Below are 22,141 nucleotides of genomic sequence, written 5' to 3'. Positions count from 1 at the left end.
CTGAAACCTATAGTTTTTCATTAGTGCAGTTCGATTAACTGGCTCATGAATTCTCCCAAGTCATTTCTGGCTCCTTTAATATCACAAGCAAGCAACATCTACACCTGTCAATTTCCTTTCTTTCTCCTCCCGTTGATTTCCCGGAGCTCTCCGGTTCTGTGCGTAGTTTGTGCTACTGATCCCTCTCACGGTTCTAATCAGTCCAGTTCTAGTAGTGTCCTCTCTCATTTAACACCAGGTTAGTTGAGGGACAGCACTCATTGGTTTTAGCTGCTAGGTTAACTGTGGTTGAAGGACTGCATTCCTATCCTCACGTTGGTGTTGTTACTTCCCCCCAAAAAGTGATATATTACCTATTATCATTTTACTGACTATTCCCTAGGAAAAGTGATTCATTACACTACTTGTTACATTACTTTTGCGTTACAACCCAAAATGTTGCGTGTCCTCACTCAACGTCAACTGTCACCGGCATTTTGTCTGTCTGTCTGAAAAGAGGTGGATTCTACCTTGGATAAGGGCAGCATTTCCTTACAGCAAACCCAGCTATAAGCTTGTTCAGCAGTTTCTCGGTTACAGCCTGTCCTCCTGAACGATCCAAATCGAGCCTGGGTTGTTTGGATGAGGTAGGCCTACAGTCATTTTCAGCAGCGGTGGTCAGGTCTGGGGGGTCTTTTTTCTACGAGTTTTGTGTTTGTGTATTGCTTTTGCAGATGATTCAAGAGATTGGGAGTTGTGTTTATAGCAGTGGAGAGTTGATCCTTGCCTGGGCACAGTTTACATTGGACAGTTGTATCCTTACCATTTTGTCCTACCAAGTCAAACCAATAGGAGTACTCCCAGCAGTAGGGCGTACATACGTTAACAGGAACTTGGTGAGAGGACGAAAACGTTTAGAATCTGGGGCAGGGGGATTTTTTTTTATACTGTGCAAAGAGTGAGGGAATAATCGTCACCGATTTATTTATTTGGATCAATAACTGTAATGGGAAGGGAATGATAATAGAAGTGACAACCTATTTCTTTGATCAGTAACTGTAATATCTGTCTCGCTTTCTCTCTGTTTCTCTTTCCACGTTACCCTCCCTCCTTCCCTATACCCTTTACCTCTCTCTCTGTTTCTCTTTCCACGTTACCCTCCCTCCTTCCCTATACCCTTTACCTCTCTCTCTGTTTCTCTTTCCACATTACCCTCCCTCCTTCCCTATACCCTTTACCTCTCTCTCTGTTTCTCCCTCCTTCCACGTTACCCTCCCTCCTTCCCTATACCCTTTACCTCTATCTCTGTGTCTTCCTCTTTCCACGTTACCCTCCCTCCTTCCCTATACCCTTTACCTCTCTCTGTGTCTCCCTCCTTCCCTATACCCTTTACCTCTCTCTCTGTGTCTCCCTCCTTCCCTATACCCTTTACCTCTCTCTCTGTGTCTCCCTCCTTCCCTATACCCTTTACCTCTCTCTCTGTGTCTCCCTCCTTCCCTATACCCTTTACCTCTCTCTCTGTGTCTCCCTCCTTCCCTATACCCTTTACCTCTCTCTCTGTGTCTCCCTCGTTCCCTATACCCTTTACCTCTCTCTCTGTTTCTCCATCCCTCCCTATACCCTGTACCTCTCTCTCCAGGCTATCCATTCTGTGAGCTGGCATCACGAGGGGAAACAGTTCATGTGCAGCCACTCAGATGGCAGCCTGACTATGTGGAACCTGAGAAACACAGCCAGGCCCATTCAGATCACCTACCCTCACGGTGAGGCACACACACACATAACCTCTGACCTAAGACCCTACAGCCCTGACCCCAACGTGGTAAAGACACAGCACATGCGGTGGTCATTAAGGGGACGTTTGCGATGTAGATGGATTTGCGGATCTAGACACGAGCGAAAACACATGGCATCGATTGATAGTGCTTTAAATCATGAACCTTTGCTGCCGGTAACGTCAAGACACGTTACAGTGACTTGGTGAGTCCGTAGATTTTCCAAAGTCCTGAGCGTACACTCCGCCACCCAGCAGATGAATAAGTGCCTCATCAGGTCAGATGTTCGCTGAATACTCTTTGAGGAGCTCTGATTGCAATGAGCAAGCTCTACGTTTCTGCCACGGCCTTGGCTCTCTGACGCTGTGTCGGCGTGGTCTGTGTGTAGGCGGTACAGTTTGACCCTGTGACTTTCCTCATGAAAGACTCCACCAGACACTCAAGAAGGACACACCGTGTCTGTCTATCTGACTGCCTGTCACACTGGGGATGAGTAATAGGGACGGAATAGAGGACCAAAGATCTGTCTATCAGGACCATAGCTGTGTTAGTCTGATCGTCTTCATGGCTGTGGGTGGTTTGTGTATGATCGTGATGCCCGTCGTGGCCATGGGTGGTTGTCTCTGATGACCGCCGTGCCTGTGGGTGGCCCAGACCAGACGAACACATACACAGTCATTCTGTGGGATGTGGGCAAACTATCTCTCTCTGTTCTGGCAGACTCACTGAGACAGACAGGAAGGATTTTGCCAAGCAGCACTATGTGAAGGAAGGGCACGATTGGCTGAAATATACTGTACATCGTTATCCTGCCATGTGAATTTAGTTTAGGCCTGGTGTTGGATCAGTCAGACATCACTTTGAGCTGTGTATAGGCCTGGTGTTGGATCAGTCAGACATCACTTTGAGCTGTGTATAGGCCTGGTGTTGGATCATTCTGACATCAATCAATCAATCAAATGTATTTATAAAGCCCTTTTTACATCAGCTGATGTCACAAAGTCCTATACAGAAACCCAGCCTAAAACCCCAAACAGCAAGCAATGCAGATGTAGAAGCACCGTGTCTAGTCCTCTTCAGGCTGTGCCGGGTGGAGATTGTAACAGTACATGGCCAAGATGTTCAAGTGTTCATAGATGACCAGCAGGGTCAAATAATAATAATCACAGTGGTTGTAGAGGGTGCAACAGGTCAGCACCTCAGGAGTAAATGTCAGTTGGCTTTTCATAGGCGATCATTCAGAGTTAGAGAGAGAGTTAAAGAGAGAGTTAGTCATCAAGACAGGTAGTCCTGAGGCATGGTCCTAGGGCTCAGGTCTTCCGAGAGAAGAGAAAGAGAGAGAGTTTGAGGAAGCATACTTAAATTCACACGGGACACTTGAATCCATTTCCAATTGCAGTTGGATTTGAAGAGAGATGGTGGTGAAGAAGCTTGGACAACAAAGTAATAACTAGCTAATGATATGAGGATTAAAAACAACATAACTGACTTATTTTGTTGATGTGCCCAACATGGCTTCCCCTTTTTTTGTCTCCCCCAGGGAAGATACTAAAGGACGGGAGAAAAGAGTCGTGTAAGCCCATCCTCAAGGTGGAATACAAGACCTCCAGGAACAGGTGAATACTCTGCCTCTCTTCATCTCATACACCTACCCAACAGACCCCAGATCCCTCCATCCCACCCTGTGCTGTACGAACCAACATGGTACTCTAGTGCCAGGCGAAGCTGCCTTGTGTTCTGTAAAATGAAATGTCTTTGCCACAACCACTTTTCAGGCAGCGGGATTTTCATAAAGGTTGTTGCTTTCTATTCCATTTACCCTCAAATAGAGACATTTTCCCTATGATATTTCAAATTATTGCCAAGAGCAGTTCCCCTGTAGTGAAAAATGTATTTGTCAAGTTTCCGATGTTTGTATTTGCCAAAAACTATTTTGATCACAGCGTGTTGTTCAGAAGTGAAACCTGGTATGAACGAGCTCCAGATAGGTCTGAGTCACACGCTGGCTTTCAATCACAGAAAACAGTACAAAATACAGGGAGCCTTTACCAGGGAGCTGTTAAGAAGCGTTTCATCTCCAGACATGGGATTGATAGGTGCCTCTGAAGCAGAATTCCCTCTTGGCTTGATGCTCTGTGTTGACTGTTTGGAATGCATGATTGTTCCTAATTATCTCTTCCTATTTCTCCCTTCAGTGGTTCGTCAATTACAATGGAGGCTTGTAATCATATAGTTGCAGTTGTGTGAAGTTGTGTATTAAAGATCTAGATTGACAAGCAAAGAAAGCCCAGGTGCACCACTGAGACTGAGACAACACTTTAGACTGTGCGTTTCAGGGTGTGACCACGCTTTGTAACGCTGAGAGAAAACAGCACAACGCTCTTGTTACTCACTGCTATGACCCTGACTTTGACAGGGGTCGGTTGTGTCTGATGACCGTCGTGCCCGTTGTGACTGTGGGCGGTTGTGTCTGATGCCCGTCGTGACTGTGGGCGGTTGTGTCTGATGACCGTCGTGCCCGTTGTGACTGTGGGCGGTTGTGTCTGATGACCGTCGTGACTGTGGGCGGTTGTGTCTGATGACCGTCGTGACTGTGGGCGGTTGTGTCTGATGCCCGTCGTGACTGTGGGCGGTTGTGTCTGATGCCCATCGTGACTGTGGGCGGTTGTGTCTGATGCCCGTCATGCCCGTCGTGACTGTGGGTGGTTGTGTCTGATGACCGTCGTGACTGTGGGTGATTGTGTCTGATGCCCATCGTGACTGTGGGTGGTTGTGTTTGATGCCCGTCATGCCCGTCGTGACTGTGGGTGGTTGTGTCTGATGACCGTCGTGACTGTGGGTGGTTGTGTCTGATGACCGTCGTGACTGTGGGTGGTTGTGTCTGATGACCGTCGTGACTGTGGGTGGTTGTGTCTGATGACCGTCGTGACTGTGGGCGGTTGTGTCTGATGACCGTCGTGCCCGTCGTGACTGTGGGTGGTTGTGTCTGATGACCGTCGTGACTGTGGGTGATTGTGTCTGATGCCCATCGTGACTGTGGGTGATTGTGTCTGATGCCCATCGTGACTGTGGGTGATTGTGTTTGATGCCCATCGTGACTGTGGGTGGTTGTGTCTGATGACCGTTGTGACTGTGGGTGATTGTGTCTGATGACCGTCGTGACTGTGGGTGATTGTGTCTGATGACCGTCGTGACTGTGGGCGGTTGTGTCTGATGACCGTCGTGCCCGTTGTGACTGTGGGCGGTTGTGTCTGATGACCGTCGTGACTGTGGGTGGTTGTGTCTGATGACCGTCGTGACTGTGGGTGGTTGTGTCTGATGACCGTCGTGCCCTTCGTGACTGTGGACTAACACATTCACAGTCACTCTGCAGGCAGTCAGTTTGTCCCAGGGCTGGCCCAGACCAGACTAACACATTCACAGTCACTCTGTGGGCTAACTGTCTCTCCCTGATCCTTCTGACTCATTGAGCGAGACAGGAGTAAATACTCCCAGCATCCTTGTGGGAAGAAATGGCACCATTGGCTGAAACATAGAACTCTGCCTAACTCATAATACCAATAGCAGTTCCCCTTGAGTGCAAATTAATTTGTCAATTTCATGTGTTTTACTTGCCAGAGATTATTTTGTTCCGAGCTTGAAACCTGGTATGAATGAGCTCCAGATAGGTCTGAGTCATCCGCTGATATTCTATCATATCAGAAAAGTATTACAAATACAGTGAGCTGTTTCATCTCCAGACATGGGATTGATAGGTGCCTCTGAAGCAGAATTCCCTCTTGGCTTGATGCTCTGTGTTGACTGTTTGGAATGCATGATTGTTCCTAATTATCTCTTTATATTTCTCCCTTCAGTGGTTCGTCAATTACAATGGAGGCTTGTAATCATATAGTTGTAGTTGTGTGAAGTTGTGTATTAAAGAGCTAGATTGACAAGCAAAGGAATCCCAGGTGCACCACTGAGACTGAGACAACACTTTAGACTGTGCGTTTCAGGGTGTGACCACGCTTTGTAACGCTGAGAGAAAACAGCACGACGCTCTTGTTACTCACGGCCATGACCCTGACTTTGACGGGGGGGGGGGCAGTTGTTATCTAATGGCCATTGTGACCGTGGGTGGTTTGTGTCTGATGGTCTTTGTGACCGTGACGGTTTGTGGTTGTGTCTGATCTGGAGGACCGTCGGTGGTTGTGTCTGATGGTCATTGTTACCGTGGGTGGTTTGTGTCTGATGGTCATTGTGACCGTGGGTGGTTTGTGTCTGATGGTCTTTGTGACCATGATGGTTTGTGGTTGTGTCTGATCTGGAGGACCGCCGGTGGTTGTGTCTGATGGTCATTGTGACCGTGGGTGGTTTGTATCTGATGGTCATTGTGACCTGGGTGGTTGTTTCTGATGGTCATTGTGACTGTGGGTGGTTTGTGTCTGCTGGTCATTGTGACCGTGGGTGGTTTGTGTCTGATGGTCATTGTGACCGTGGCCGTGGGTGGTTGTTTCTGATGGTCTTTGTGACCGTGACGGTTTGTGGTTGTGTCTGATCTGGAGGACCGCCGGTGGTTGTGTCCGATGGTCATTGTGACCGTGAGACCGTGTGTGCTTGTGTTTGATGACCGGTGTGACCGTCAGGTCCGTGGGTGGTTGTCTCTGACGGTCATCATGACCGTGGGTGGATTGTGTCTGATAATGACGCCTGTTATGACCGTGGGTGGTTGTCTCTGATGACCGCTGTGCCCTTGAGCGGTTGTGTTAGTCTGGCCCAGACCAGACAAACACATTCACAGTCATTCTGTGGGCTGTGGGCTAACTGTCTCTCTCTGTTCCCGTGGACTCACTGAGACAGACAGGAAGAATTATGCCAAGCAGCCCTGTGGGAAGGAAGGGCACCATACTGTAGGTCTGATTAAATCTTTCACTTCTTTTAGACACTGTGATGTTTCTCGTAGTCTCATGGTTAAATTTGTTGGGAAGGCTTAGCTTGGATGGTGTGTCAGCGAACCATCGGCTGTCTGTCATAAACAGGACATGATGTTTTTCATGCTCATCCATGACAGTTTACTGTCCGTCTATTGTGTGACCAATCATCCTATGTTATACCGACATGGAATATTTCCTGGATTCCATAGCGACACTCCGTCATGATATTGACATATGATCACAATAATGTCAGTCCTTAAGACCTGTTTGTCTTTGTTTCCACAGCAGTGAGCCCTATGTCATCTTCTCTGGGGGTCTGTCATATGACAAGTCCGGTGGAAGGAGGCCCACCCTGACCATCATGCACGGCAAGGCCATCACAGTGCTGGAGATGGACCACCCTATCGTAGAGTTCCTAGTACTCTGTGACACCCCATATTCCAACGGTGAGCGAAGGGATGGGGGGAGGGTGGAGGTCAGTAGGTTGGGTTTGAAAGATGGAGTAAAAGCCCCCCCCCCCCCCCCCCCCCCCTGCTCCAGTTTCTGGACGTGCTGTTTTTGACTCTCTCTCTCTCTCTCTCTCTCTCTCTCTCTCTCTCTCTCTCTCTCTCGCTCTCTCTCGCTCTCTCTCTCTCGCTCTCTCACTGGCCCTCTCTCTTTCACTGGCCCTCTCTCTTTCACTCACTTGCTGACTCTTACTCTCTGTCTCTCTCTCTCTCTCTCTCTTTCTCTCTCTCTCCCCATGATAATTAGTCTAATTTGAGTCAAAGGTGTGATGGTAATGAGTGCCTCTGTGAGACCTTAAATTACTATATCTGCTCTCTCTCTGTCACATACCTGGGAGAGCAGAGGAACAGGGACTTCAGTACAAAGTACACACGCTCGCGCACACACACGTACCCATTCATATATTTACATTTCTATTTGAAGTATTGGAGTGAAGGATTTCCACAGTATTACGTTCTCTGTGTCCACTACATCTATTGGTTCTGTGTATGAATGTAATTCACTACTCTGCGTATCTATGTGACTGTCTACAGAGGTCCAGGATCCTTATGCAGTGGTTGTGCTTTTAGAAAAGGACTTCATCGTGGTGGATCTGACACAGAGCAAGTATGTACGGCACACACACACACACACACACACACACACACACACACACACACACACACACACACACACACACACACACACACACACACACACACACACACACACACACACACACACACACACACACACACACACCTTCCTGCAGTGAGGTGTCCTGCTGTGGTCCAGAGGGGAGCAGACTGTCACCTCCTGATGTGACTCGATGTGACAGGAGGGGTAACAGCCCTCTAACACCACGTAACAGCTATAAGAGTCCCAAACAGCATCAATGGATTTAAACATAGACACACTATCGGCACATTCCATTGGCTGATTAAGAGAGAGGGTCACAGATGGCCATTAAAACAAAGAAAATAAACGCACACAGACACACACACACACAACACACATCCACCCAAATGTGTCACATTGCCTTGAGAGAACCTTAGTCCCCTGCCACTCCGGTCAGCTGTCTGTCACTAACGTGTCATCATCACTCAGGAAGCAGGACAAAGACCATGTCACTGTGACACCGTCACACCTATGTCCACTGCTCTTCTTAAAATAGCCTCCTTGATGACACTCTCTGTCGATGATACATCAGCCCTATGATGGAGGGAGCTGAAGGAGGGACAGGGACGTCCAAGATAGTTATCAGTAGCCGTGTTAACATTATAAGGATGTTGATAAGAAACACTAAATGGACAATAAGGTGCTGGGAAGAACTTAAGTGGTGACCTGGGTGAGGTTATCTCCCTGCAAAAAAATACCCATTAGATGTACACTACAAAACATTAGGTCCAGCTGCTCTTTCTCTGAATCCAGGTGAACGCTAGGATCCCTTATTGATGTCACCTGTTAAATCCACTTCAATAAGTGTCGATGAAGGGGAGGAGTAGTGGGTGCCTGGCGCACCGGTTTGTGTCGAGCTCAAATCAAATCAAATCAAATGTCTTTATATAGCCCTTCGTACATCAGCTAATATATAAGTGCTGTACAGAAACCCAGCCTAAAACCCCAAACAGCAAGCAATGCAGGTGTAGAAGCACGGTGGCTAGGAAAAATTCCCTAGAAAGGCCAAAACCTAGGAAGAAACCTAGAGAGGAACCAGGCTATGTGGGGTGGCCAGTCCTCTTCTGGCTGTGCCGGGTGGAGATTATAACAGAACATGGCCAAGATGTTCAAATGTTCATAAATGACCAGCATGGTCCAATAATAATAAGGCAGAACAGTAGAAACTGGAGCAGCAGCATGGCCAGGTGGACTGGGGACAGCAAGGAGTCATCATGTCAGGTAGTCCTGAGGCATGGTCCTAGGGCTCAGGTCCTCCGAGAGAGAGAAAGAAAGAGAGAAAGAGAGAATTAAAGAGAGCACACTTAAATTCACACAGGACACCGAATAGGACAGGAGAAGTACTCCAGATATAACAAACTGACCCTAGCCCCCCGACACATAAACTACTGCAGCATAAATACTGGAGGCTTAGACAGGAGGGATCAGGAGACACTGTGGCCCCATCCAAGGACACCCCCGGATAGGGCCAAACAGGAAGGATATAACCCCACCCACTTTGCCAAAGCACAGCCCCCACACCACTAGAGGGATAGCTGCAACGCTGCTGGGTTTTCCACGCTCAACAGTTTCCCGTGTGTGTCAAGAGTGATCTAAAGTAACACCCAAAGGACATCCAGCCAACTTGACACAACTGTGGGAAGTGTTGGAGTCAACATGGGGCCAGCATCCCTGTGGAACGCTTTCGACACCTTGTAGAGTCCACGCCGCAACCACTTGAGGCTGTTCTGAGGTCAACTCAATATCAGGAAGGTGTTTGTAATGTTTTGTCCACGCAGTGTACATGAACTGCAATACTCAGAGCAGTGTACCTTTTGCTTCTTTGCTATTTAGATATTTTGGTGATGACGTTCTGTAGCAGTCACAGACGTCCACGTCTCCCTGGTGAGAACTCTACATGCACGCTATGACAGTTCCCTCTTCCTTCTGCAGCTTCCCCATCTTTGAGAACCCCTACCCGATGGACATCCACGAGTCTCCTGTCACCTGTACGGCTTACTTCGCTGAGTGCCCTCCTGACATCATCCCCATCCTCTACTCCATAGGGGCCAAGCAGAAGAAGACTGGCTACAGCCACAAGGTACGCTACAGGTCATAGGTCAGACAATGACAAGATGGCCGAAGCAAAAAAATAAAAAACTCAATTACGTCCTGCATTTTTCAGTTCATGACCTGCTGTTTCTTACAATCCATGACCACCTGTTTAATTGATGACAGGAGTGGCCAGTGAGCGGTGGCACATGGACACTAGGCTCACAGACCTACCCAGAGATCATCGTCACAGGGTAAGTCAGTGGGTTCCATGCTGTTGGATGGCGACTTTTTATTTTTTTAATTAAAGCTTGGCCACTGCGCACACACTCCTTGAAACAACGCCGTTTCCACGTCATTTCAATGAAAGGACCTGGAACCAATGTGGAATACGCGTAGAATTGACATCTGTTCCCAGTAGGTGTGAACAAACATTGAGTCACTGGTTCTATTTATTCGGACAGTATGTAGTAAAGTTTTCCTCTACTCCTCTGGTGTTTATCATCAGTAGAAGCATTAGAGCGGGAATGTTTAATTCTGCTACAGTTTTAGAAACGGACTATGCTCTTGACCTCTTTCCCTGTCTTTGATCCTTTCTGCAGACACGCAGACGGAACCGTAAAGTTTTGGGACGCCTCTGCTAGTAAGTTCTCTCCCTCCGCCCTTTCTTACGCTGAATGTCGGCAATACTCTCTAACACGTGTCGTGTACGATTACATAACGTGGTGGTAGTAGAGTAAAGTCAAGTCAAGTAGGCGATGCTTACTCTTGTCCTGTTTCGCGTATGGGTGACCTGCACAAGTGTGAAGTGGAAGTGTATTTTTGTTTGCCTTTCCGACACCCCTGAGACACCCTCGGAGAGTGTGGGTCATGGCCAGGGATCAGCCATTATTGACAGCGACCTTGGCGCAAATGGGGTTAAGTGCCTTGCTCAAGGGCAGATCTGCAGATTTTTCACCTAGTCCGCGCAGCAATATCGAACGAGCAACCTTTCGGTTACTGGCCCAATGCTATTACCGCTAGGCTATTCGTCGCCCCATAATAACTAAATGTATCCATTTATAAACGTCCTCGCACTGTCAACTGCGTTTATTTTACGCAAACTTAACATGTGTAAATATTTGTATGAACATAACAAGTTTCAACAACTGAGACATAAACTGAACAAGTGCCACAGACATGTGACTAACAGAAATGGAATAATGTGTCCCTGAACAAAGGGGGGGTCAAAATGAAAAGTATCAGTCAGTACCTGGTGTGGCCACCAGCTGCATTAAGTACTGCAGCGCATCTCCTCATGGACGGCACCAGATTTGCCAGTTATTGCTGTGAGATGTTATCCCACTCTTCCACCAAGGCACCTGCAAGTTCCCAGACATTTCTGAGGGGAATGGCCCTAGCCCTCACCCTCCAATCCAACAGGTCCCAGATGTGCTCGATGGGATTGAGATCCGGGGTCTTTGCTGGCCATGGCAGAATACTGACATTCCTGTCTTGCTGGAAATCACACACAGAACGAGCAGTATGGCTGGTGGCATTGTCATGCTGGAGGGTCCTGTCAGGATGAGCCTGCAGGAAGAGTACCACATGAGGGAGGAGGTTGTCTTCCCTGTAACACACAGCGTTGAGATTGTTGCAATGACAACAAGCTCAGTCTGATGATGCTTTATAACACCGCCCCAGACCATGACGGACCCTCCACCTCCAAATCAATCACACTCCAGAGTACAGGCCTCAGTGTAACGCTCATTCCTTCGACGATAAACGCAAATCCGACCATCACCCCTGGTGAGACAAAACCGCGACTCGTCAGAAAAGAGCACTTTTTGCCAGTCCTGTCTGGTCCAGTGACGGTGGGTTGTTGTCATCCTGTACCTGCCCCGCAGGTGTGATGTTTTGATGTAGCGATCCTGTGCAGGTATTGTTACACGTGGTCTGCCACTGCGAGGACGATCAGCTCTCCGTCCTGTCTCCCTGTAGCGCTGTCGTAGGCGTCTCACAGTATGGACATTGCAATTTATTGCCCTGGCCACATCTGCAGTCCTCATGCCTCCTTGCAGCATGCCTAAGGCAAATTCACGCAGATGAGCAGGGACCCTGGGCATCTTTCTTTTGATGATTTTCAGAGTCAGTAGAAAGGCCTCTTTAGTGTCCTACGTTTTCACAACTGTGACCTTAATTGCCTACCGTCTGTAAGTTGTTAGTGTCTTAACGACCGTTAAACAGGTACATGTTCATTAATTGTTTATGGTTCATTGAACAAGCATGGGAAACAGTGTTTAAACCCTTTACAATGAAGATCTGTGAGGTTATTTGGATTTTTACATATACTGTAAACCCTATTCCCTTTAGGCCCTGGTCAAAAGTAGTGCACTACAAAGGGAATGGTGTGCCATTTGGAACGCAATCTATATACCTCCCTGTCTTGTGTGACCAGTTACACTGCAGATGCTGTACAAGCTGAAGACGTCCAAGGTGTTTGAGAAGCCCAAGGCGGGAGAGGGTCGGGCGGGCGAGCTGGTAGAGGAGGACCCCTACGCCGTTCAGATGGTCAGCTGGTGCCCACATAGCCGTCTCTTCTGTGTGGTGGGCATTTCTGCCCACGTCATCCTCTACCGGTTCAGTAAACACGACGCCAACACGCAGATAGTGGTGAGTGGATGAGAGATTTTTCCAAATCCGCTTCCCAAGTAATTTCACATTCCACAGTTGTTTTACCACCAGAACACCTGATTTTATACGTATAAAGGGCTTGAGGGTTAGTTTACTTGTTTAGTGAGGTATGCCAGTGAGTATGCTTGCTATATCGGTCCCAGCAAATCTCTGCATCTATGTGTGTGTGCATGTGTTTGACAGTCACTAGAGGTGCGCCTGCAGTTTGATTCAGAGGACGTCATCTCCCCGTCAGAGGCAGAGAACAACCCGTGTTTCTCGGACCCCAGTTCCCACTCCCCCCAGCCGCCCGGTAGCCCTGGCAGTGGCACACAGGACAGCCTCCCCTGCCTCAAGTGAGTCACTCCTGTCAGCCACCTCAACTGGCTCCACTGGAAAAACCCGATTTACGCAGAGTTCCTAAAAAAATGCAGACGATATATTGAACAACAGCGTCCGGACGAGTGAATCGATATGCATCACACGTCCAATCTCTCCCTTTCTCCTTCTAACTCTCAAGCTCCCCTCGCTCTTAACAATCTCCTTCAACTCTCTTTCTATCTCTACCTCTCCCGTTCTCCCCTCCACCCTCCCCCTTTCCCTCCATCCTCTCCCTCCCCGTCCTGCTCTGTATGTCAGGGTGAAGAGTCGTCCAGTGCGGATGCCCCCGGGGTACCAGGCTGAGATGGTGGTGCAGCTGCAGTGGGTGGATGGAGAGCCCCCCCAGCAGATCACCAGCCTGGACATCAACTCTGCCTACGGCCTGTGAGTGACCCTGTACTCTCTATGTGTCTCAGTGCCCTGACTACCTTTCACTTCCACGCTCACACCATCCATCTCTCACTCTCTTTCTCCAGCTCTCGCTTCATCTCTCCCCCCTCCACTCCATGTCTGTTCCCTGCTCTTTCATGTTCCCGCCTTCCCTTTCCCTCTATCGCTCTCTGTCTTTCTTTCTCTCTGTCTATCTGTATCACACAATCCATCTTTTTTTACACCCCCCCCCACACTCTCTCTATCTCCCTGTATTTCCCTCTCTCTTACCTCCTCTCTCCCTCTTTGTCTCTCTCTCTCTCTGTCTGAGCTGCGCCTCTTGATTGTTGTCAGGCTTCTTTTGTCTTCAAAGTGATTCACATCATATCCTTCTCATTTTCCCCCTCTCAAGCAAAACACTGTTTTATTCATCAGCCCAGCTACTATTTTCTAATAAATGGAATAAAGTATTCACCTAAATACACAGCATGAAATTAATGTTATTTTTCTGCCTCACCCGGATACATTTTTCATAACACTCAGTTCCCATCTATGATTCAAGTGTAGCAGAGGGAAACGGTAATCAGTAAAACATGATTAAAAGGTAGAAAATGCAGCTTGTATGGTTTGCTGGGAAGATAACCTGCTTTGACAGAGGAGAGAATCTTTGTTTGCTCTTTCTCTACAGTTAATCAATAGACAGCCTCAAGGCCATTTACAAACTTCTGTTCTGAATGGCAGAGTTGGTCGAAAAATCCGATAAATTCTCAGCTCTTTAAAAAAAAAAAGAGTCTACATTACTGGGGGAATACACGGAAAAGGTCACTAACCTTACCCCAGAGAAGCTATTAACATTTTCAAGTGTGTTTGAGTCATCTCTTCCGTGTGTCTTCCCCAGGCGCTTTTAGGCCTACACTCAACACACACACCCTGGGGATATGTTACAGTGGTATTTAGAAGCAATATATTGAGCCGGATTCCAAGTGATGTTGGTTCTAGTGTGGACATCGTAACGTTGGTCGCATGCTGAAGTTGTTTTCTGGAACTGGAATGACAGGTAGTCTAGCAGTTAGAACATTGGGCTTTTGGTTGCTGGTTTGAGTCCCTGCGCCAACAAGGTAAAAAGTCTGGCGAAGTGGCCTTGAGCAAGGCACTTAACCCTAATTGCTCCAGGGTCCCCTTTGATAATGGCAGAGCCTGGCCGTGAACCCACTCTCTGAGTTGGGATATGCAAAAAGAAGATATCCAATCCACATGTGTATTAATACACACTTGTACATGTGTGAAATGGGACAAATATAAGCACCCGCCGAAGTATAAGTATAAGTCTTCCTACATTATTTCAGGCATGCTGTTGATTGGCAATGTAGTATTGGTATGCTGGTCATCATGCTTCTCAGTACACAGGGATGTTGTTGCCACAATACAGGAAATTGTGGGGGAAACGTACCACTTTCCATTTTCAGTGATTCCATGTGTAAGAATCCCTGATGTAATCTCTGATTCTGTGATCTCTGAATAATGTATGTATGGGAAAAGATGCCTCATATTTTTTTTGTGTGTTTCCTGAACAGACAAGCTTCTGGTAAATTGTATTATACTATAGATAGGAATTATTCTTCAGGCTATGGGTTTCGAACCTCAGGTTTCTCTCTCCGTTTTCTCCCTTCAGTTTCACACTAACTAGGTAGTGGCTGGTTCTCACTCTCTTCTCCTCTGTGTGTGTGTGTGTGTGTGTGTGTGTGTGTGTGTGTGTGTGTGTGTCAGCCTAGCGTTTGGGAACTGTAATGGTCTAACGGTGGTGGACTTCCTTCAGAAGACGATCCTGATGTGTATGGGCACACTGGACCTGTACGGAGCCGCAGACCCCTACCAACGACTCACACGCTCCCCACGCAAGAACAGACAGTCCACCTCAGGTAGGGGAACACCCACACATACATACAAACTCATATGCACATTAACATAAACACATGTATTGGTATGTTTGCGCACACAGACATACAGTGCATTCGGGAAGTATGCAGACCCCTTGACTTTTTCAACATCTTGTTACCTTACTGCCTTGTTCTAAAATTGATCAAATATTTTTTTTCTTCTCGGCAATCGACACAGAATAACCCATAATGACGAAGCAAAACAGGTTTTTAGACATGTTTGCAAATGTATAAAAAAACAAAAACAGGAATAGCTTATTTACTTAACTATTCAGACTCTTTGCTATGAGACTCGAAATTGAGCTCAGTTGCACCCTGTTTCCATTGATCATCCTTGAGATGTTTCTCCAATCAGTTGATTGGAGTCCACCTGTGGTAAATTCAATTGATTGGACATGATTTGGAAAGGCAAACACCTGTCTATAGAAGGTCCCACAGTTGACAGTGCATGTCAGAGCAAAAACCAAGCCATGAGGTAGAAGGAATTGTCTGTAGAGCTCCGAGACAGGATTGTGTCGAGGCACAGATCTGGGAAAAGCTACCAAAATATTTTTGCAGCTTTGAAGGTCCTCAAGAACACAGTGACCTCCATCATTCTTAAATGAAAAAGTTTGGAATCACCAAGACTCTTCCTAGAATCTGTCCGCCCGGGCAACCTGAGCAATTGAAGAAAAGGGCCTTGGTCAGGGAAGTGACCAAGAACCCAATGGTCACTCTGACAGAGCTCCAGAGTTCCTCTGTGGAGATGGGAGAACCTTCCAAAAGGACAACCATCTCTGCAGCACTCCACCAATCAGGCCTTTATGGTAGAGTGGCCAGGACGGAAGCCACTCCTCAGTAAAAGGCACATGACAGCCCGCATGGAGTTTGCCAAAAGGCAAACTTTCCGAATGCACTGTATCAAGAATTATCTCTCTCTCTCTGTCTCTGTCTGTCTCTCTCTCTCACACACCTTTTCTTTTGCATTCGTTACGACCTTAGTCTCCAATTCTGTCTCTCTATCTTATCTGTCCATTCCTTCTCGTTCCTGTCTCTTTTCCTAACCTCTCTGTATCCCTACAGTACAGACATACATACAGTACATGTGCAAAATAAAAAAAACACACACAACTGTTCACAAACAGCCACGTGAGGTGCATGCGACAGGCTGCATTCCGCGGGAGCATCATGTGCATGTTGTGGTTCTTTCTGTTAGTCCGGCTTCAGCACTACTCTAAGATAAGTCACAGAAGCTTTCCTGAGACTGACACCCTTCTGAGTACTACTAATCTGGACCGGTGCCGGTACACCCTGTGACTACATCACTCCTCCCAGCCCCCTCCACCCTCCCACTACACACACATGCGTATGCACATGCCTGCAGACCCACAGACAGACACAGATGCAGTGCCCTGGCCGTCGGTCCATTTTCTGAGGAAAACCCACAAGAACTTAAAAGTAGAGAAAAGGTTGAGAATAACTTTGGAGGCATAACCTTTGTATTGTTTTCCTGAAGGACAGTTTAATGTACATTTTAAACCCTCCTCGCGCTCTTGGAAAGGCTTTTTTATCTTGTGAAAACTCCCACAAGTATACCTGAAGAAGCCTTCCATGTATTCAGGACTTTGTTTGGCAGCGGTGGAGGTAGGAGGAGGATGACTCTGGGCTTTGAGTCCTTCTCTCCTTTGGTGTTGCGCAAGAGCTTTTATAGAGCGACGGGACTATTCTCTGCTTCAGTGAAGTCTCCCAGGGTAGCCTTAGTCAGATCAATCAGTCTCTTTTAGAAGAGAGAAAAGAGAGGGGTAGAAAGGGCTGCTCTCGCCCCTGAAGTTGCTACTTTTCTCCTTTTCAGTAATGGCCAGCTTGACTCACGTTCACGTTGCTTATCTGCATAGTCAAATAAAGGTTAAGAGAATAAAAACATGCAAACACTGAGTATGATGTCCTTTAGCTGTTGTCCCTACCACATGTCTATGTGAATAGGACTATATGTGTTTTCATCTCACATAAGTAGACGTTTTAGTGTTGGTTTTATTGCAGTATTGCACTTTTCTTACACTCAATTCCAATTGATAAACAATGCTTTTCCAGAAATACAATTGTACATCAACTTTGCCCAATCAGCAAGTTGCACAAGTAATGCTAATTGGATATTGGGAAGGTGGACTGGGTTTGTCCTTATTTTCCCGCAACACTACTAGGTTTCTGTCTATTCCTGTACAATGCTTTTTCATTTTGGGATAAGTAGGATCAGTTACTGTTTGGGGTTGGAACCTGGGTTGCTCTGTTCTCCTTTACACTAACTGGGTTGCTGCTTGCCTTCACTTTATTTTTCACTCTGGGCCTTTGTGTTCTTCTCTCTCTCCCTCCTCCTCATCCCTCTCTTTTGGTGACTGTGGCTGCTGGTGTGGGCATGTGGGCCTGCCTGCAGACTTTTGCATGCGTGGCCTGTCTCACTTTTATTCAGATTCAAAGAAAAGGATCCGTACGTCCTATCAGAGTAAGTCAGGCCATCCTTAAGGCAAGGAGACTGGGGAGGGAGACAAGGGGACAAGGGAAGAAGGGACCAAGGGAACAGAGACGCAAGAGGATTATGGCAAGGGGAGGTACTGGAGAGATGATTGGAATGACAGTGATTGTTTCTGAAACACCTCTGAAACAAATCCCAGTGGCACAGCCATTATTGAGTCAAATGCCCGTGCTTTATCAAAACCTATGAATTATTTAATCATATTCCAGTTATGTCAATATAGTATGTCCTTTTGCCAAGGGTCCCCTTTTATGAAGTGACTAAATGTCAAAAAGCCATGACACTGTATACATTGTAAATGCAGCACAGAGATTTGCGTGAGTAAACGTTCAATCATGACATAGACATCCAGACATCATATAACTACTATGTGGACTAGCCGAGTAAAAGTTTTTATTTTTATTAATAAATTATTTGAGACATTGAATCAAAATTGACTTTGTTTTATTTCACAACTTCAAGAACCAAGCATTAATTTGATGAATTACTTCAAATGAAACATTTCAGGCTTTCGTTTCCCTATGGTTGATCAGAGTCATAAATGTATTAAAACACTACATCTGAGTTTTGTCCCAGCACAGTTACTCAGTTAGAACAGTGCACATTTTCCGCATTTCAAGACATTCAACTGAAAGTTTCGGTAAAAGACTCCAGTTTAGATTTTATATGAGATTTTTGTTTTTTACTAGCTTTAAGATCAACTTGATCGTGCTGCGACGAGGTCTTTGTCTCTTTATCATCTGTGTGTATCTGTTTGAATGAGGCTTGTGCTGCATACAGTATGCTTACATACATTTGTCATTACTTCAACGTTCAGATGTCAATCATAAGGCAATGTAGGCCCAACCCCTCTAAGCCTGGTTCCTCTCTAAGATTCTTCCTAGGTTCCTGCATCATAAGGAGTTTTTCCTGGCCACTGTGCATCTGCCTCTGCATTGCTTGCTCTTTGGGGTTATAGGCTGGGTATCTGTAAAGTACTTTGTGACAAGTGCTGATGTAAAAATGGCTTTATAAAATCAATGTGATTCATTGAAGAGCAAACAATGAAAATGATTGAGTTGGGTCATATCTGATGCGCTGACATTACAGGCCTAGGGCTGAATACTCAGCCAAACTCTGCAGTGCAGGCCTCATGTCATGTCGTGTTCATTGCCATACATGCTGGTAGTGAACTAAGCTGATCCTGAGCTTCAACACAGACGGAAATTATTCACGTTGAACTTTTAGCTATAGCTATATTGAGCTGTGTGGCCTCTGCAGACCACTGTATAAGTAAAGCTATATTGAGCTGTGTTGCCTCTGCAGACCACTGTATAAGTAAAGCTATATTGAGCTGTGTGACCTCTGTAGACCACGGTATAAGTAAAGAAACGGAAGATGGGACTACTTCAGAGGTGTCCAATTTCTGTATATCTGAAATTGACGCACGCTATAGAATGCCTTTCTAGCCAATCAGAATCCTGTATTAAACAATGCTGTGGTATAAATGATCATCATGTATGGGGGGAAAACTTCCTGAATCTTGTGTGTTGCGTCAGGATCAGAGTGGTCCGCCTCAGCAACGGACAACGTTATGCTACTGATGACTGTATGTTGTGTCTCCATGGCAACAGATGCTGTTACGGCACTGTCAACTGTCTGTTATATCACCATGCTTTCTTTATATGACCATGACTGAAGAGTCTCTCTCTATCCCACGTTCTCCTCCTCCTCCTCCTCCTCCTCATCCTGTTGGAATCTGATTGGCTGCGACAGGCCTTACAGAACTCTCCGATAACCAGGTATCCATGGACATGGAGAAAAGCAAGTCACCCACCTCAGGTAACGCCACACACACACACACACACACACACACACACACACACACACACACACACACACACACACACACACACACACACCCTCTCTCTCTCTCCACCCAACTCACTTCACAGGATTGTTACATCTGATCAAAGCTGAAGGTCGCACTGGGATGCCGGTCGGTTTCAGCAAGAACCTAGCCTCAGGGTATGGACTCTGTACCTGTCACTGGGGTATGGACACTTTACCTTTGGGGCATCACTTTAACTTGAAGTGAATGGTAACTGTATTAACATATCAACCTGGAAGGATACTTCTTAAAGTGTTCCCAGCTAGCACATAACAAACCATATGTTTCTTAGAGCTCGGTGAGAGTGTGGTTATTTAGCATTCTATGGTAAACCCTTACCACAACGTCCTTGGAAAGGATAGTTGCATTGCTTTGGAGCATGGTCAGGAGATTTAACCCTTTGACGCGTGCGATCACATATTTGTGATCGTTGTTCAGTGGTCCGAGCAGCATCGCAACGCAAATATGTGATTGGGACAGTAGCAACAGAACGTATGATGCAGCAAACGCCTCTAAACAGCCTTGTTGTCTGAAAAGCATCAACAAACATAAGTTAGCAACTTAACAGCTAAGCTAACAGCCGCTAAATTCTTTATGATGGCAGCCATGTTTGTTTATGTATGACAAGCAAAAACTCCCTAATCCTAGAATGCTACTCACTATCAGAAGCAAATAAATGTCTAAGTCAAAGATGGCTGTGCAAACTTTGTTTGGCAACTTTTCAGCATATTACAAATCTTCAATGTACTTGTTACAGTGTATACCAGAACCGGAGCACATTACTTGACAAGTCGTTTACAGTTTTTGACAAATCACAAAGCAAATTAAACGTTATATTCTCACAGAGCATCACCCCACATACAAGCCTGCTGCCTAGCCTAACTGTAACACGAAGGGTTGCCAGATATGGATGAAATCATTTTATGTTTTTTTTTTTTTTTTATGTGTGGAGGGTTTTCAAGTCTATGGGGGGTAGAAATGGGGGAAGAGATTATCGGGGGATATGATGCAGGAAATATTACTATGATGTAGGATTTATCAATAAATGGGGGCAAACACAGGATAAGTTTCTAAGCTAACATAAAAACATTTTTTTAAAACCTGGAAAGGGGAATTAGAGCTGGCAAGCCTGAGGTACCTTAGTTACAATCTGATGCCGCGTTCAAAACAACTGGGAACTAGGAATTTGGAACTCTCAGACTTCCGACTTTAGTGTGTTCAAGACAACTGGGAACTCAGAAGAAAAAAAAAAAAACTCTGACTGTGGAAAAATTGATTTGAATGGTCATCTAACTCGAAATTCGAACTCGGGAATTCTGTCAATTTTCTTGAGTTCCAATTTTCCGACCTGAAAATTCTCAGTTGCACCAGAAAGTTCCCGGTTGCCCCAAAAAACAGTCTAGTGCACCTTCCCTTCACCTCGTTTTGTTATAACATCTTTGGTCTGACAGACACTTACGTGACAACCAGAATGCATTGTATGATGCCAACAAACATGGCGCCACAAGTATCTGGGAAATAGCTTTGCATTATTATTACTTTGCTAATTATAATCCGTGCAACCTTCACAAAATTATTTTACATGTGTCCATTATAATCTATGCAAGAATCGGAATGCATGATTTGTCACCAGTACTTGAAAACGTGAATAAAACAGTAAATACATTATGCTCCATACATAAAGAATGCTACAGTAGAAATGACAACACCATATGCAGAAAATAAGCCCGTACTTCGATAGGAACGCACACACATGTCCAAAGTTATTATTTGTAAGGGAAACAACAATAAAGGCAATGAGGGGCAGCCAGAAAATGTGCCGTAGGAAAAAGGTTTGTGCCTGTTCTGACTAGAGATGGGCAAATGTCTGGATACTTGATCTGGGGAATCACTGGGGAAGTGCCTGGGCTGTCCTCGAAGGGAGAAGTTTGTCTGGCTCAGTAAAGCCTCAAACATAAATTGTCCACAACGGTGAAATGGGCTAATTCTAATGTGAATTAATGAGGATTTCGGAACACACCTCAATTCAAACTGTTTGAAAATAAAACTTGTTAGAAAATCATTTGAAAAATGACAAGTTGAAACATAGCCAGTAGATAATTAGCAGGCAGCGTGCCTTGGTTTGCGTGCTAGGCGGGTTAACTGTCCTGTTGAGTAACAATCCCATTTTGGAACAGTCACGCAAATACATTTTTAAAAAACTGTTCGAGATATTTGGAAATCACAGGGAAAAGGTTAATGAGTGCTTGTTTCCTTTGAAATGTTTTTTGATTTGAATAGGTTCAAATGAACAGAGTTAAAAACATGGCATGCTAGCTCCCTCCTGGTGGCACAGTAGACTAACACCATCTGTTTGTTTTTTTTAAGAGACACCAACCTCGTATCTGAAGTGTTTCTAGGTAGTTGACTAGTTGGCTAGCCTCACAGTAAAAAAAAAATACTTGCCTGTCAACTTATCATTGCGTAACCCGGTGCGCCCTCCTGTAGACGCTTAAAAATAGTTCTTCACCAACATCTTCTTCATTGTTGAAACCAAATAATGTCTCATTGTTTGTTTTACA

At 45.9% G+C, this 22,141-nt stretch overlaps 1 protein-coding gene across 10 annotated transcripts in view; it reads left to right on the top strand.

Moving 5' to 3' along the window:
- The window catches only part of stxbp5l (syntaxin binding protein 5-like), a 235,034-nt gene that overhangs the window by 177,317 nt on the left and 35,576 nt on the right, over positions 1–22,141 (top strand). For 6 of the 10 annotated variants that reach the window (XM_036958793.1, XM_036958791.1, XM_036958789.1 and 3 more), the window contains exons 8-20: positions 1,619–1,742; positions 3,295–3,370; positions 6,953–7,113; positions 7,708–7,780; positions 9,764–9,911; positions 10,049–10,116; positions 10,465–10,505; positions 12,300–12,514; positions 12,719–12,870; positions 13,154–13,279; positions 15,032–15,183; positions 17,612–17,680; positions 19,466–19,531. In XM_036958793.1, coding sequence (XP_036814688.1) covers positions 1,619–1,742; positions 3,295–3,370; positions 6,953–7,113; positions 7,708–7,780; positions 9,764–9,911; positions 10,049–10,116; positions 10,465–10,505; positions 12,300–12,514; positions 12,719–12,870; positions 13,154–13,279; positions 15,032–15,183; positions 17,612–17,680; positions 19,466–19,531 — 1,471 coding nt within the window. The remainder of the gene's footprint in view (positions 1–1,618; positions 1,743–3,294; positions 3,371–6,952; positions 7,114–7,707; positions 7,781–9,763; positions 9,912–10,048; positions 10,117–10,464; positions 10,506–12,299; positions 12,515–12,718; positions 12,871–13,153; positions 13,280–15,031; positions 15,184–17,611; positions 17,681–19,465; positions 19,532–22,141) is intronic. The other 4 variants (XM_036958794.1, XM_036958792.1, XM_036958790.1 and 1 more) reach the window with 1 other exon arrangement.

Source organism: Oncorhynchus mykiss, chromosome 22 (assembly GCF_013265735.2).
Source record: "Oncorhynchus mykiss isolate Arlee chromosome 22, USDA_OmykA_1.1, whole genome shotgun sequence".
Taxonomy (NCBI): domain Eukaryota; kingdom Metazoa; phylum Chordata; class Actinopteri; order Salmoniformes; family Salmonidae; genus Oncorhynchus; species Oncorhynchus mykiss.
This window is presented reverse-complemented; position numbering and strand designations above follow the sequence as displayed.